This window comes from Lichenostomus cassidix, chromosome 29 (genome assembly GCF_008360975.1).
Source record: "Lichenostomus cassidix isolate B80296 chromosome 29, HeHo_3.0, whole genome shotgun sequence".
Lineage (NCBI taxonomy): Eukaryota > Metazoa > Chordata > Aves > Passeriformes > Meliphagidae > Lichenostomus > Lichenostomus cassidix.
In genome coordinates this window covers 293,444-307,147 of record NC_139509.1, presented here as the reverse complement: position 1 = coordinate 307,147, position 13,704 = coordinate 293,444, and the positions used below count along the sequence as shown (strand labels likewise).

General features: G+C 49.7%; 2 protein-coding genes across 3 annotated transcripts; one reads left to right on the top strand and one right to left on the bottom strand.

The window, feature by feature from the left end:
• Positions 1-4,595: 4,595 nt before the first annotated feature.
• SENP1 (SUMO specific peptidase 1) lies at positions 4,596-12,269 on the bottom strand. 2 transcript variants are annotated; one of them, XM_085041398.1, is made up of 16 exons: positions 11,718-12,269; positions 11,026-11,098; positions 10,823-10,928; positions 10,403-10,544; positions 10,017-10,120; positions 9,637-9,872; positions 9,440-9,494; positions 9,273-9,311; positions 9,090-9,174; positions 8,807-8,959; positions 8,472-8,603; positions 7,715-7,918; positions 6,970-7,049; positions 6,483-6,567; positions 6,133-6,228; positions 4,596-5,863 (listed from the first exon to the last, which is right to left on the bottom strand). In XM_085041398.1, exons 1-16 carry the CDS (start codon positions 11,799-11,801, stop codon positions 5,801-5,803), a joined length of 1,737 nt encoding a protein of 578 aa, XP_084897524.1. In that variant the 5' UTR covers positions 11,802-12,269; the 3' UTR covers positions 4,596-5,800. The 2 variants fall into 2 exon arrangements, with proteins under 2 accessions (XP_084897524.1, XP_084897525.1); XM_085041399.1 differs by having other exon boundaries at positions 9,440-9,488.
• Positions 12,270-12,612: 343 nt separating this feature from the next.
• COX14 (cytochrome c oxidase assembly factor COX14) lies at positions 12,613-13,493 on the top strand. Its single transcript, XM_085041402.1, has 2 exons — positions 12,613-12,765; positions 13,264-13,493. Exon 2 carries the CDS (start codon positions 13,272-13,274, stop codon positions 13,428-13,430), a length of 159 nt encoding a protein of 52 aa, XP_084897528.1. The 5' UTR covers positions 12,613-12,765; positions 13,264-13,271; the 3' UTR covers positions 13,431-13,493.
• Positions 13,494-13,704: the final 211 nt, after the last annotated feature.

Below are 13,704 nucleotides of genomic sequence, written 5' to 3'. Positions count from 1 at the left end.
TCCCATCCCATCCTGCCCTACCCCATTCCACCCCACTCCACCCTATTTCCCACCCTATCCCACCCCATTCTGCCCATCCCACCCCATTCCCCTCCCCATCCCATCCCATCCCATTCCCAATCCCATTCCCAATCCCATTCTCCTCCCCTCCATCACATCCCAAAGTTCCCAGGGGATGTGGAATATCGGGATGAGATTCCTCCCCACCCCAAACCCATCCCGGGGATTCTGGACCTCCCCTCGTTCCCACGGGGGTCTCTCCCCCCCTCCCCCAATCCCCTCCCCCCTCCGGGCCCCTTCGCCCCTCCCCCACTCCTCGGCGTCCCCATTCCCAGAGAATTCCCGGCGGGAATTGTGGGGTCAGGCTGGAGCAGACACGGGGAGACCCCCGAGCCCCGAACCCAGCGCAGACCCCTCCCCACACCGGGGCAGGCCCGGGACAGCCCCCTCCCCAAAACCGGGGGGAATGGGAGGCGTTTTTAGGGATTTTAAGGGATTTTGGGGACCCCAAAGGGCCCCGGGTGTCCCCATCGCCCCCCAGGGGATCCTCAGTTTGAGGGGAATTTAGGGGGATTTGAGGGGTTTTGGGGGCAATTTGGGGCTGATTTGGGGCTGATTTTGGGGCTGATTTGAGGCATTTTGGGGTCCCGCCCCCAGCAGGTGGAAGAGCCCTCGGCGCAGCTGGGTCTGGGATTAGGATCAGGATTGGGATCGGGATCAAGGCCAGGCCTTGGCTGCGGCGCTGCTTTCCGCTGGAAAAGGAGGATTTGGGAAAAATCCAAAGCTTCTGTCCTCTCCGGGGGAAAAATTCCTAAAAATCTCTTGAATTTCCCCCAAAACAGTCCAGAGCGACTGGGAGCTCCACAAGGGCCCCAAACTGGGATTTTTGACCCCAAACTGGGATGACCAGATCCCAACCCCACATCCATTCCCAATTCCCAGGCTCAGGGAGGCCTCAGGGGATGGGATTTGGGGGGACAGGAATGGAGGAGCCTTGACTCTGTCAGTGTCACTGTCACCGGTGCCACCTGTGCCACCAGAGCCACCAGAGCCACCTCTGCCACCAGTGCCACCAGTGCCACCAGTGCCACCTGCATGTCTCCACTCTGTTGCAAATTTTCCCAAATTTCCACATTTTTGTCCCATTTTTGCTCCATTTCCCCCATTATTCCCTCATTTCTGCCCCATTTTTACTCCAGTTTTGCCCAATTTTTGTCCTAATTTTTCTCCATCTTTCCCCCATTTTCCCCCATTTCTGCCCCTTTTTATCCCATATTTGCCCCATTTTGCATCATTTTCCCCGATTTCAGCCCAATTTCTGCCCCATTTCCCCCCATATTTATTCCAATTTTGCCCTAATTTTGTCCCATTTTTACTCCATTTCTGCCCAAAATTTTGCCTCATTTTTGCCCCACTTTTACCTCATTTTACCCCATTTTATCCCATTTCAGCCCCTTTTTGACTCCAGTTTTTCCCTATTTTCCCCCTTTCCCTCCCCACTTCCCCAACTCTCCCAAATCCCCACAAAACCCCAACATCCCAAATCCTGCCCTAAACTCCTGATTTCCCAGTCAGGATTTCTCCCTCCCCTCCTTTCCCAGTGGTTAAAATCCCCAAAATCCCCTTTTTTTCCCCACTTTCCGGGGTTCCTCTCGCACAGAGCCCCTTTTGTCCCTTTTCCCTCTGCAAAGGTGGGAAGAGGCCCAGAGTGGGGAAAAACCTGGGAATTTTTGTGGGATGAGGTCAAAACTCCTTCCCCCCTGGCGGCCTCTTCCTCCTCCTCCTCCTCCTCCTTTCCCTCCTCCCATTTTTTGGGATGAAAAGGCGATTTTTTGGGCAAGGTGGAGCTGCACAAAGGGAGCTTTGAGAGCGCGGGGGGAGCTCTGGCTCTGCTGGGGATTTGGGAATTTTTTGGGGGTTTCTTTGGATTTATTTGGAGTTATTTCGAATTATCTTGAGTTTTTTAATCTATTTTTCGGGGTTTTAAGAATGTTTTTGTGTATTTTTGTTAATTTTTTGGTGATTTTTTGGTGGTTTTTTTTTTATTTATTTTGATTTTTTAAATTATTTTTAATCTATTTATTGGGGTTTTTATTTTTTAGGGCTTTATTTTATTTAGATTTTTAATTAGTTTTATCCATTTATTTTTATTTTTCATTAATATTATTATATATTATTATGTGAATTATAATTGCTTATATTTTGGTGTTTTTAATATTTTTGTTGATTTTTGTGGTATTTTTAATCTATTTTCTCTATTTTTTAATATATATACATATATATATACATATATATATATAAACTGTGGGAATTTGGGTGAAATCTCCCCTTTTTTTTAGGCTGATGGGAAGAAGCCACCCCACAACCCCAAAATGTTTTTTAATTACTGTTTCTGGGGGGATTTTCCCATTCCCAAAGCTGATTTTCCTCCTGGAATTTGGGGATTTTACCTCCTGGGGTTGTTCTGAGTCTGGGGAATCTCCTCACCCTTTAATTTTTTGGGTTCCCCCAAGTTTCAGGGGTTTTCTCCCCTAAATGCCTGAAATTCAGCATTTTCCTGCAGCTCCAAACCCTTAAAGTTCTTTTTTTTTTTTTTCCCTGGCTGGAGTGAGGAAAAGACGAAAAAAAGTGGATTTAGGATCCTTTGATGGTGAATCCCATCCCCCATCCCAAAAATCCCTATTTGGGGTGGCACAGAGCCAGAGCCCCCAGAGAGGGACAAAGCAGCCCCTGTGTCCCAAAACCGGAAAAATCCCCAAAAAAAATTAAATAAATCCATTAAAAGGAAAAAAAAACCCCAAAAAACACCAAAAATCCTAAAAAAAAAAACCCTAAAAGGGATTTTTTCATGGGGGTTGGGCTGAGGGTCCCAGGGTTTGAAGGGAGATTGGGTTCGGGGAGGGAGCAGAGATTTTTGGGGCGGTTTTTGGGTTTTTTTGGGATTTTTTTGGAAGGGATTTTTGGGGGGGTGTTGGGTTTTTTTGGGGGGCATTTTTGGGGGATTTTTTGGGGATTTTTTTGGGGGGAAAAGAGCAGAGAAAGCGCAGCAGGGCCACGGGGTTTAATGAGGGCTCAGAGCTGTGGGGGATTAATGGGGTCGTTAGGAGCAATTAGGATCAGGAGCCTCATGGAGTGTGCAGACTTTGGGGTTTGGGGGGAAAATGACCCAAAAACCCCAAAATTACCCTAAAAAAGGGGTTTTGGGAGGGGCATCTCTCGCAGCCCTGCCCTGGATGGTTTTGGGATTAAAAATTACCCAAAACTGCCCCAAAACTGGGGGTTGGGGGGGCAGACCTGACCCGGGTGGATTTAGGGTTAAAAATGACCCCAAATGACCCCAAAATGACCTAAAATTGGGGTTTTGGAGGGGAAGATCTGAATTCTGGGGTCCCCAACCCTGAATCTGGGCTGGACTTCCTGGATTTTGGGGCATTTTCCCTGAATTTTATGGGATGTAGCCCAGGTTTTGGGGCACCATTCCCAGGTTTTGGGGCACCATTCCCAGGTTTTGGGTCATTTTCCCAGTTTTTGGGTAATTTTGCCAGTTTTTGGGGCTCAGCCCGAGCAGCACAAGGCGCTCACTGTCTGCTGCCGCCGTCAATCCCAAATTTTTTTTTTTGGGATCCCCAGGATTCCCGGAGGAGTCAAAGTTTACCCAACCAACGCCAACCCCAACAGCGGCCCCACAAAGGGCACTTTTATCCCAAATACAGCTTTTTTGGGGGAATTTTTGTAAAAATAGCCACAAATGCAGCCTGGGGGGGAGGGGTGTTTGTCACTGGGGTCACCTTTGGGGCCAGGGGGGAAATCCTATGGGATTTGGGGTCATTTTCCAATGGAATTCTGGGCTGTTTCCTGGATTTTGGGTGTCTTTCCCACATCTTGCAGGATCTTTCCTGTTTTTTGGGCACCTTTGCCAGCTTTTGGGGCATCATTCCCAAATTCCCTGGATTTCAGCCCTAAAATCCCAGGTGATTCCCAAAAACCCCCTGGAGCAGCTGAATGGGGCATTGACTGAATTTTTTTTAAGGAATTCCAGACTTTTTTTTGGGACAAACTGGGCCAGGAATGGGAAAAAGCCAAGGTGACCTGAAAATGCCCAGAATGAGATGATTTATCCCAAAAGCTGGGTGGGAAAAAAGGATCTATGGGATTTTTGGTGGCCATAGAGCAACCTCAGACAGGAACCCTTTTAAAATTTATTTTTGTGAGGCAGGGAAAACCCAGGGTTTTTGTGTAGAATTGTAGTGGATTTTGAAAGGAATTTTGTGTGGAATTTGGGTGGAATTGTAGTGGATTTTAGGTGGATTTTGTGTGGAATTTTAGTGGATTTTGCATAGAATTTTGGGTGCGTTTTTTAGGGATTTTTGCCCAAAAGCAGGAAAATCCCAGGGATTTTCCCAAGGTTTTTCCAAACCTGGCAGCTCTGACTCCTCCCTTCCAACAAACTGGGCTCAAATCCTGCAGTTTTGGGAGACATTTCCTGGATTTTGGGTGTTTTTTCCCAGATTTCTTCACCCAAAGCCAACCAACACCAAACCCTTTCCTGGGAATTCCCAAAGGAGCACAAAAAGCAGGAAAACTCCACAATTTCAGGTTTTTTTCCAGAGCTTTAATTCCAATAAAAGATAAAAAAAGTAGGAAACGAATCCGATATAAAACACACGGAGGTGGAGGAGGAATTTGGGATCCAAAGGGACACAAAGGGCCAGGAAAAACCAGGAAAAACGGGAAAAAGGGCTCCAAAAATCGGGAATTCGGTACAAAACTACAGCTCCCAGCTCGGGAAAAATGTAGAAAAATTCCCTTTCCCCGCGGAGAGGGAAAATACAAAAATTTGGGATTTTTTTCCCACTCTTTTCTTCTCCTTAAAAATCTTCTTTTCCACCAGGAAGAGCAAATCCAGAGGATCAGGAAGCTCCAAAAAATTTGGGAATAAATTAAAGCAGGGAAAGGGGTGGGAAAAGCATCAAAATCTTGTGTTTTTAGGAAAATTGAAAGAATTTTGGGGCTTTTCCTGAAGTTCCTGGGATCTCAGAGATGCTGCAGAGGATTTGGGAGCTTTTTTTCCCAGGAAAAAGGTGGAAAAAAGACCTGGAAAAGGCAATGGGAGCTGCTGGATCCACGCAGGGATGAGGAAGCTCCAAAGAGAGAGGAAAATTAAAAAAAATTCCCAGATTTTGCCATTTATCCCTCAAAAAAGCAAAGTTTGGGAATAAAGCCAGAGGAATTCTGTGGTGCTTCATTCCCGAGCTTAATCCCGGGAAAAAATGGTGCTAAAAAGTGGGAATTTGGGAAGAAAAATCGGGGGAAATACGGGATTTAAGGAGGAATTATTCCCAGGGATCACCCCAGAGCTTCCCCTGCATCCCAATCCAGCTTTTCCCATGGAGAAGATCCCAAAATTTTGGGAATGAGGCGAAAAACAGAGGAAAAAAAATGGGAATGATCCCCAAAAATTCCCTCCAGAACCAAAAGCTTCCCTCGCTTTTCCCAAATCCGCCTTTTCCCAACCCAAATCCATGACTTTTCCTCCCCCTTTTCCTGACAATCCAGCTCTGAAAAGCCCCAAAATTCCCAAATTTCCCACCCCAGCACCCGGAAAAGTGGGAAAAATCCGTTTGGGAATCAAAAGAAGAAGGAAAAAACTCCAAAAATCCCAACTGTGCTTCCAAACTTTTCTATTCCCCTGGCTGCAGGGGTTGGGAAGAGCTGGACCTGGAGCCCCTCCTGGAGCAATCCCGAGCAGAATCCCGGGACTTTCTGAGCCAAATCCGTGGAATTTTGGGGTTTTCTGGCATCAGAGGAGCTTCCGGTGCAGGATTTCCCAGGCCATCCTCTTCCGGAAGTAGGGCATGTGTTGCTTTGGGAATTTTGGGGAAAAAAAGTGGGAAAAGAGGGGAAAAAAAAAGGGAATTTTGGTCAGGGTTAGGTTGGGAGCAGAGAAAAGGGGGAAAATTGGGGATTTGGGGGATAAAGTAGGAATTTCTTGGGATTTGGGTGAGAAATGGGACAAATCCACCCAAATTTCTCCCAGATTTCGCTGGAATTCCAGGGGTTTTTGGGGTTTTCCGGGCCCTGGGGTGTCAGGAATTCCGGGAATTCCAGGAATTCTGGGAGTTGCAGGAGTACCTGTGTGAAGTTGATGGGTTTGTCCTTGGAGATGCACTCGGCGTACTTGCAGGCGAACATCCCGCAGTCGCTGCCGTTCATCTGCTGAGGGATCTCCTGTGGGAAATCAGGAATTCTGCATTCCCCCGTCCCCAAATCCCCAATTCCCTCAGCCCCCACCTTCCTGCGGGGAATTCCTCCCCAAAATCCTCATTTTTTCGGGTCAAACCCATTCCCTCCATCCCAGCCCTGTGGGAAATCCCAAGATTTTGGGATTCCTTCTCTCCCCAGGAAGCCCTCAGGGCCTGGAAAGGGTGAGGAATCCAAGGAAATCCAGGATTTTTTTGGAATTTTGGGATGTCCAAACCCACCTGGCTCTTCTTGCTCAGCAGAGCCCAACCGTTGGTGTCGAATTCCTTCCTTTTCTTGTCCAAACTTTCCTGTTTCAGGTATTGCCTGTGGGCAAAAGGCATGGAAAATCAATGGCAAAACTCAGAATTCATGGAAAAATTGGAATGATGAGGTTCTTCCCTTCTTTTTGCAATGCTCCCAAAGGGATCTGGGGTTGGGATTTTCAAATTCAGCCCAAAAAAAATTATAAATTGGACCAGGAGAGTGGAAATCCTGTGGGAAAAACAGGGAGGGAATTCCTGGGATTTGGGGAAGGAAATGCAAGGGAAAAGCTGGGATTGCTCAGGTCCTGGAAGGGGAGAGAGAGCCTAGAAAAGGGACTAAAAATGACCCAAAAATGGCCCAAAATTGGGCAAAGTTGTTGCTTCCAAGGCCAGGGAAGCAGGAATTGGTGTTTTTCCCAGAAAAGGGAATTTTAACTTTTCCCAAAAAAGGGATTTTACTCACAGCAGGATCCTGCAGGCTTCGCTGTTGATTCCTCCCATGGAATCGTAGTAGGTGATTGTTTTTTTCCTGAAATCCACAACCTGAGAAGAAAAATTCCTTAGAAAGGGAAAAAATCAGGAATTCTCCCTGCCAGCAAAAGTAATTCAGATTATTTCACAGCAGAGGATTTCCCAAAAAAAATTCCGTTTTTCCTGCTGTAGTTTTAACCCCTGAAAGTCTAAATCAGCCTCTACTATTATTATCATTACTTTTATTTTTATGCTATTATTTACTATTATTTTTACTATTATTATTATTTTTTCTCCAGCCTGGGAGTTTTTTTACATTCCTCCCCACCTCCAATAGGAATCAACTCTTCCCCAAGGAAATTATGAATAATTTCAGCAGAAATCAATGATTTGAGGTTTTTGCTGCAGAGCTGAAAATCCCTGCAGGATCTCAGGACAAAGGAGAGGAAAAAAGTGAAATATCTGTGGCCTAAATCTCTTTGAAAAGGATCCTGTGGCAGCAGCAGCTGTGGGAATGGGAAATCAGATATTCCCGAGGGAATCAATTCCCCAAAATGACCTCAAAGCTGATTTTAAGGACTAAAACATCTCAAAAAGCTGCTCCTACCTTGGTATTTCTATTTAAACCTTGATTTGGGCCACAAACATCATTTTTTCCCCTCAGGATCTCTCAAAAAACATCAAAATTTCAGCTTTAAACCCCAGAATTTGGGTTTTTGTGAATATTTTGCACTCACAGCCAGGCACCAGTGCACTCCCAGGTGAATTGGCACCAGCAGCAAATCCACGGAGAAAATATCCACTTTTTTTGTCCATCTTTTCACAGCTTGGTACCCTGCAGTCTTCAGTTTGGTGAAGAAGAAGGTGTTGAAAGCGTGGACAGCTGGCAGATCCTTCTCCTTGCTCCTCTCCATCAGCAGATTCATGTAGAAATTGATGATCTGCAGAAAAAGGGAAAATCCTGGTTTTTGTGGGGTTGGAAGTTGTGTTGTGGTGGAAAACTGGGGAATAAACCCCACAAAAAAGGGGATTTGAGTTAAATCCTTCAGGAATTCCAGGGGGATTTGCAACAGCTCCAACCTCCCAAAATTCCAGGGAATTTTTAGGAATTTGCTTTGATTTAAGTCCATATTTCAGGTTTATTTTTTTTATTTTTTTTTAATATTTAATATTTAATTTATTTTAATATTTAATTTTTTTTTTGTGTATGTCAATGCCATCCTCCCAGTTTTGTTTTATATTTTATTATAAGTAATAAATAATATATCAAATCATGTATTATAATTACTGTTATTAAACAAATCATTATAAGCAACAACTAATATATAGTTATATATGATATTGCAATTTATTATAAGTAAAAATAACATAATCATTACAGTAGCATATTAAATAAACATAAAAAATATAAATACATTCCCACCAAAACTGGCACCAAAACCAGTTCAATCTGCTGGAATGGGGTGGAAAAATGGGAATTTTGGGAATTTTTACCTCGTCGTTGAGCCAGTTGAGGTTGTTGAGGGTTTGGATGTCCTTCCTGGTGATCGTCAGGCGGAAAGCTTCGCTCAGCACCTCATCCTGATTTCCTCCCCGGAAAAGACTCTTGATTTCCTTCTCCATTTCCTGCAGGAAAAACAGGGAAATTCCTGATTTTCCTGAACCCAAATGAGGAAATCCCTAAGGATTTAACCCAAATTTATCCTTTACTCCTTAAATCCTGAATTGCCTACAAAAATTAAACGGGAGGAGAGTGCAGGGCTCTGTTCCATGCCCAAATCCCAGGAAATCCCATTAATTTTCCCATTTTTTATGGATCCCAGTCCCACCTCAGTGATCTCTGGGAATTCCTCGTCTGCCTCAGCTGCTCTGGAATCTTCCTTCTCCTCAGGCCCGGGGGTGACTGGGATTTCCTTCTCCAGAGGCACCCGGAGGTGCAAATCCACCAAGTCCTGCACGGAGCGTTCGCGTTCCTGCAGCCGCTGCGGGGAGGGAGATTTGGGATTTGGGATCAGGGATTTGGGATCAGGGATTTGGGATCAGGGGTTCTCCTCACAGAGAGATTCGGGATGAGGGAATCAAGATTTGGGATCAGGGATCTGGGATTCCCACCTGGCTCTGGAGCTGCAGCGCCAAAGCTTTCTGCTCCTCGATTTGCCTCCACCTCTCCCTGGCTCGGGAATCATAGACGCTGGTGCTGGAAAATCCCAATTTTTATTGAAAAAAAATCAGGATTTTGAGTTTTTCCACCCCAAAAAATCCCAGAAAAACGCAGCAGGGAATGTTTTTACTCACAGTTCTTTGATCCATAGCTCGGCCTGGAAAAAGGGGAGGCTGGAAAAGGGGAGAAAGGAAAGTTAGAAGTGGTCAAAAATCCTGGAATTTCTCCAGAATTCCCTCATTTTCCCAGCCCCTCACCCTGTCCCTCTGCCCTAAAAATCCCAAAATTCCCATTTCCTCACCTCGGAGCTGGGGTCCTGGAATCCTTGACTTTGAGCAAAATGACAGAATCTGACCCTAAAAAAACAGGAGAAAACTTTGGAATTTTGTCCCACTCGATTCCCACCCCAAATCCTGCTCGATCCCAAATAAAAACCCCAGATTTGCCCCAAAATTTAAATCCCTTTCCAAGGCTTTGGGATTTTTTGGGAGTTCTCACCTTCAGCCTGGCTGCTCTGCTCCTGCTGCTGCTCCCGGGGCTGTGGGGCTGTGGAGTTCTGGGGCTGCAATTCCCTGGGAAACCCCAAACCCGAGGGGCCCAGGGGGACCTTTTTGGGATGGAGCAGCTCCGGGATGGGGCCAGGAGTCGGAATTTTGGGAATTCTGGGAATTTCCAGGGATTCCTCCCTCGGAGCCTCCTGAGGCAGCGATTGGCTGGAATTGGGGCACCTGGAGCTGCAAAAAAAAACCCTTTTAGAGGAAATTCCGGGAAAAAGACATGGAATTCGGGATCTGAGGAGGATTTTGGGGGAATTTTTAGGGGATTTGGGAAGAGTTTTGGGGAGGTTTGGGAAGAAGTTTTGGGATTTTGGGACTCACAGGTGGAATGGGAAGAGCGAGGAGGGTTTGGAGCTGGAGAATCTTTTCCCTGTCACCATCTGCAGCAGCTGCCGGTAGATCTCCCTCTCCTCTTCCCGCACAGTCTGGGGGCAAAAATCATGGAAAAAACTTGGAATTTACCATTCCTGACGGATTTCACCCAAATTCTGGGATCAGATGTGATTCCATACAGGCAGTGCTGGGAAAACCCCCAAACATGGCATTTAGGGGTGGGAAAAACCAGGAATTTTCAGTTTAACCCAATCAAGATCCCAAAATATTGGGATTTTAGGGATGGAAAACTGGGATTTAGCCCCACCCAGAGCTGCTCCCAGCCCTCCTGGCCCCACAGAATCCCTGGGATTCTCCTGATTTGCCATCCCCACCTCCTCGGCTGTGCTCAGGAAACGCCTCGGGGTCTTCTTGGGGCTGCGGCGGCTCCAGGAGGGGCTTGGGGCTGGTTTGATGGGGAAGGAGGAGCCCAGGCTGTGCAGGTTGGATTTTCCCACAAAACTGGTGGAATTCCCGCTGGGAGGAAGGATAAAAAAACCAGAATTTGTTGTGAATCCTAGAAATTGCTTGAAAATCCTAAAAAACCCCAAAGAAAATCAGAAAATTCCAAATAAAACCCCCAAAAATCCAGCAGCCCAACATTCCCATTCCCAGCCAATCCACCCACTGAAATTCCCCTGATTTTATTCCCAAATCCACCTCAGTTTTTGCTGAAAACCCCAAATTCCTTTCCTCCCACCGACCCCATTCCCGATTTTTCTGGGCTGAATTCCCACTGGAAATTCGGGACTCACCTGGAGTTTTTCCGGGATTCCAGGTAGGAACCTCTGCTGCCCCGAGGCTTCCCTGAGCTCCTCCACTGCCCGTTGGCTCCTGGGAATCTCTCAGGACAGGGAATTTCTGAGGGAAAAAAACCCCACAATTTCCCCTCTCCATGTTTTTGTTGTTTTTGGGGTTTTTTGGGAAAACAGCCCCAAATCCCGCTGGGAAAGCTCACCTGGGCTGTAGCTGAGGGAGCAGGAGGCATTTCCAGAGGGGCAGGAGAAGCTGCTGAGTTTGGGGGGGAAAAACTGGGGAAAAAAAATGGGAAAAATCCCAGATTTTGGTTAGAAAAGGGAAAAGGTTGAATTCAGGGAAATTAAAGGGGGATTTGGGAAAAGGGGAGGGAGCAGGGATAAACAATTCCTGGAGTTCATAACTCCTAAAATTCACAATTCCTAAAGCTCACAATTCCCAAAACTCCCAACTCCCAAAAGAACTGATTCCTAAAACTCACAATTCCGAAAATTCCCAAAACTCCCGAAGTTCACCATTCCTAAAACTCCCAACTCCCCAGTTTCGCGATTCCCTGAAGTTCACAATTCCCACAGTTCACAACTCCCAAACTTTATGTAGGAGATTTACGGAGCAGGAAAAACCCAACCGCTGCAGGGAAAATCCCGAATTTCCCAGGCTGGGGATCCCCATTCCCCAGCAGCCAGGAAAACCCCAAAACCGGTTTGGGATTTGGGATTTTTGGGGTCTCGGCTGCGTTTTCCCAGACAAACCGCGGCTGCCGCATCCCTGCAAACACCCAAGGAATGCCCTGGGATGGGGAAAACTCCCAAATATCCCCAAAATCAGCTTCCCGCCCCAAACGCGGTGATTCCGCGGGGAAGGGCCCAGGGAAGCTGCAGCGCCAAGGCTCACCTTGCTCTCGGGAGCTCCCTGAGGGAAAGCCTTGAGCTGCGGGCCGCGCCGAGCCCGCGCCGCCTCCCGAGCCTCCATCCTCATCGGGCGCCGCCGCGGCTCCGTGCGGGGAGGCGGGAGCGGCCCGGCGGCCCCGGAGAGCTCCCGTGAGGGCAGCGGGACGGAGGGGAGGAGGCCCCGGGAGCGGAGCGAGGCCCCGGAGCCACCGCCGCCGCTTCCCTCCCCTCCGCCGGCCCCGGGAGCGGTGAGAGGCCCCGGGAGCGGTGAGAGGCCCCGGGAGCGGTGAGAGGCCCCGGGAGCGGCGCGGAGCCCCGGGAGCGGCGCGGAGCCCCGGGAGCGGTGAGAGGCCCCGGGAGCGGCGCGGAGCCCCGGGAGCGGAGCGGAGCCGAGCCCCACACCCACCGCCGCCGCCTCGCTGCGCTCCGCCGGCCCGGCCGCCCGACCGGAAGTGGGAGTGCGACCGGAAGCGTCCCGAGCGCGCGCGGTTTTCCCGGGCTCGGCAGCGGCTGAGAGCAAGCGGCGGCGGAAGCGGAAGTGAGCGCCGGGAGTGAAGCGCCACCGGAAGTGACATTCCGGGGAGCGAGAAGAACGCTGCGGGGAGAATGAGGGCGCCGCCTGGTGGGCTGGAGGTGCAGGCTGGAAGAGCATAGCGCGGGGGTCACTCTGGACAGGGGGGATGTCACCCGATGAGGGGCTGTGACCCTATAGGGAGTCACCCCGTGTGCGGGGTCACCATATAGAGAGCTCTTCTGAGGTGGAAATGCTTTGTGCATCCCCCTTGTCCGTGTTTCTTTGACGCTGCAGAGCCCCGCTGAGGTCCCGGGTGTCACCGGGGGAGCAGCGCAGAGAGCTCCCCGTGAGGGCAGCGCCCGCGGGCCAGAGCGCCCCCTAGCGGCGGCGGCTGAGGGAGCAGAGCTGCGCAGTCACCGCCAGGGGGCGCCGCGGGCACCGCGCGAGCCTCCCGCGCCCGCCGGCGGCCGCGCGTGACGTCATAACACACGCGACAGCCCCGCGCGGAACGGGAGCGCAGCGGAGAGAGACGGGAGCGGTGAGTGCGGCGGGACGGGACCGGAGGGGATGGAACGGGACGGGACGGGCGAATCCGCGCTCCCGGCGCCGCTCACCGCCGCCTAACTGGGGTACGGCAGTCAGTGTTCACCGGGGATCGCTGCTGGGCCCAGTCGCATTCAGTGTCACCGACCTGCACGGAAGGATCGAATGTACCCTGAGCAGGTTCGGTGATGATACGAAACGTGGGCAAGTAGCTGATCCACCCGAAGGCTGTGCTGCCCTTCAGCCATAAACTAACCCACGAGAAGTTTCCCCTTAACATGAGGAAGAACTTCTGTCATGGAGGGGAGCAGAGCACGGGAACAGCTGCCCAGGGAGTTGTAAAGTCTCACTCTGGAGACACTCCAAGCCCACCTGGACACATTTTATTTCAGTGTCACCGGCTCTGGGTGACCCTGCCGGGACACGGGGGATCGCAGTGGATGATCTGCAGAGGTTCCTCCACCCCTGACCGCTGGGCTTGTCTCTCCCGCAGGTGCAGCCATGGTGTCCAGGAAGCAGCTGGCAGACTTTGGCTACAAGGCGTTCTCGGGCTCCATGATGCTGCTGACGGTGTACGCTGGCTACCTGTGCAGCGTCCGCGTCCAGCGCATGCTGCAGCAGCGCCGCGAGAGGGAGAACACGCCTGGCCCCGGGAGCTGAGCCCGGGCTGCCTGCCCTGGGCTGGGGAGGCAGATGGAGCACAATAAAAACCGTGTCAAAGTGGCTCGAGTGGTGCTGTGGTGTCCCCGAATCACGGGCTGGCAGGGACCTTAAAGGTCACCTGGTTCCACCCTCCTGCCATGGGCAGGGACTCCCTCCCACCACCTCTACCCTCTTCTTCCAAAGAGCTGTTTCTCCTGAGCTCCTGGCAGCAGCCCAGGTGCTCACGGACAGCAGAGGGACAGAGCCTGTCCTCTGTTCCATTTCAAGATGA

Excerpts from the sequence above, each read along its gene's own strand:
- SENP1 (XM_085041398.1), bottom strand. The coding sequence starts at position 11,801 with ATGAGGATGGAGGCTCGGGAGGCGGCGCGGGCTCGGCGCGGCCCGCAG. Across the intron at positions 7,050-7,714 it reads GAGTGCACTGGTGCCTGGCT|GTTGTGGATTTCAGGAAAAA; the intron begins GTGAGTGCAAAA and ends TTTTCTTCTCAG. Across the intron at positions 6,229-6,482 it reads TGCTGAGCAAGAAGAGCCAG|GAGATCCCTCAGCAGATGAA; the intron begins GTGGGTTTGGAC and ends GATTTCCCACAG.
- COX14 (XM_085041402.1), top strand. The coding sequence starts at position 13,272 with ATGGTGTCCAGGAAGCAGCTGGCAGACTTTGGCTACAAGGCGTTCTCG.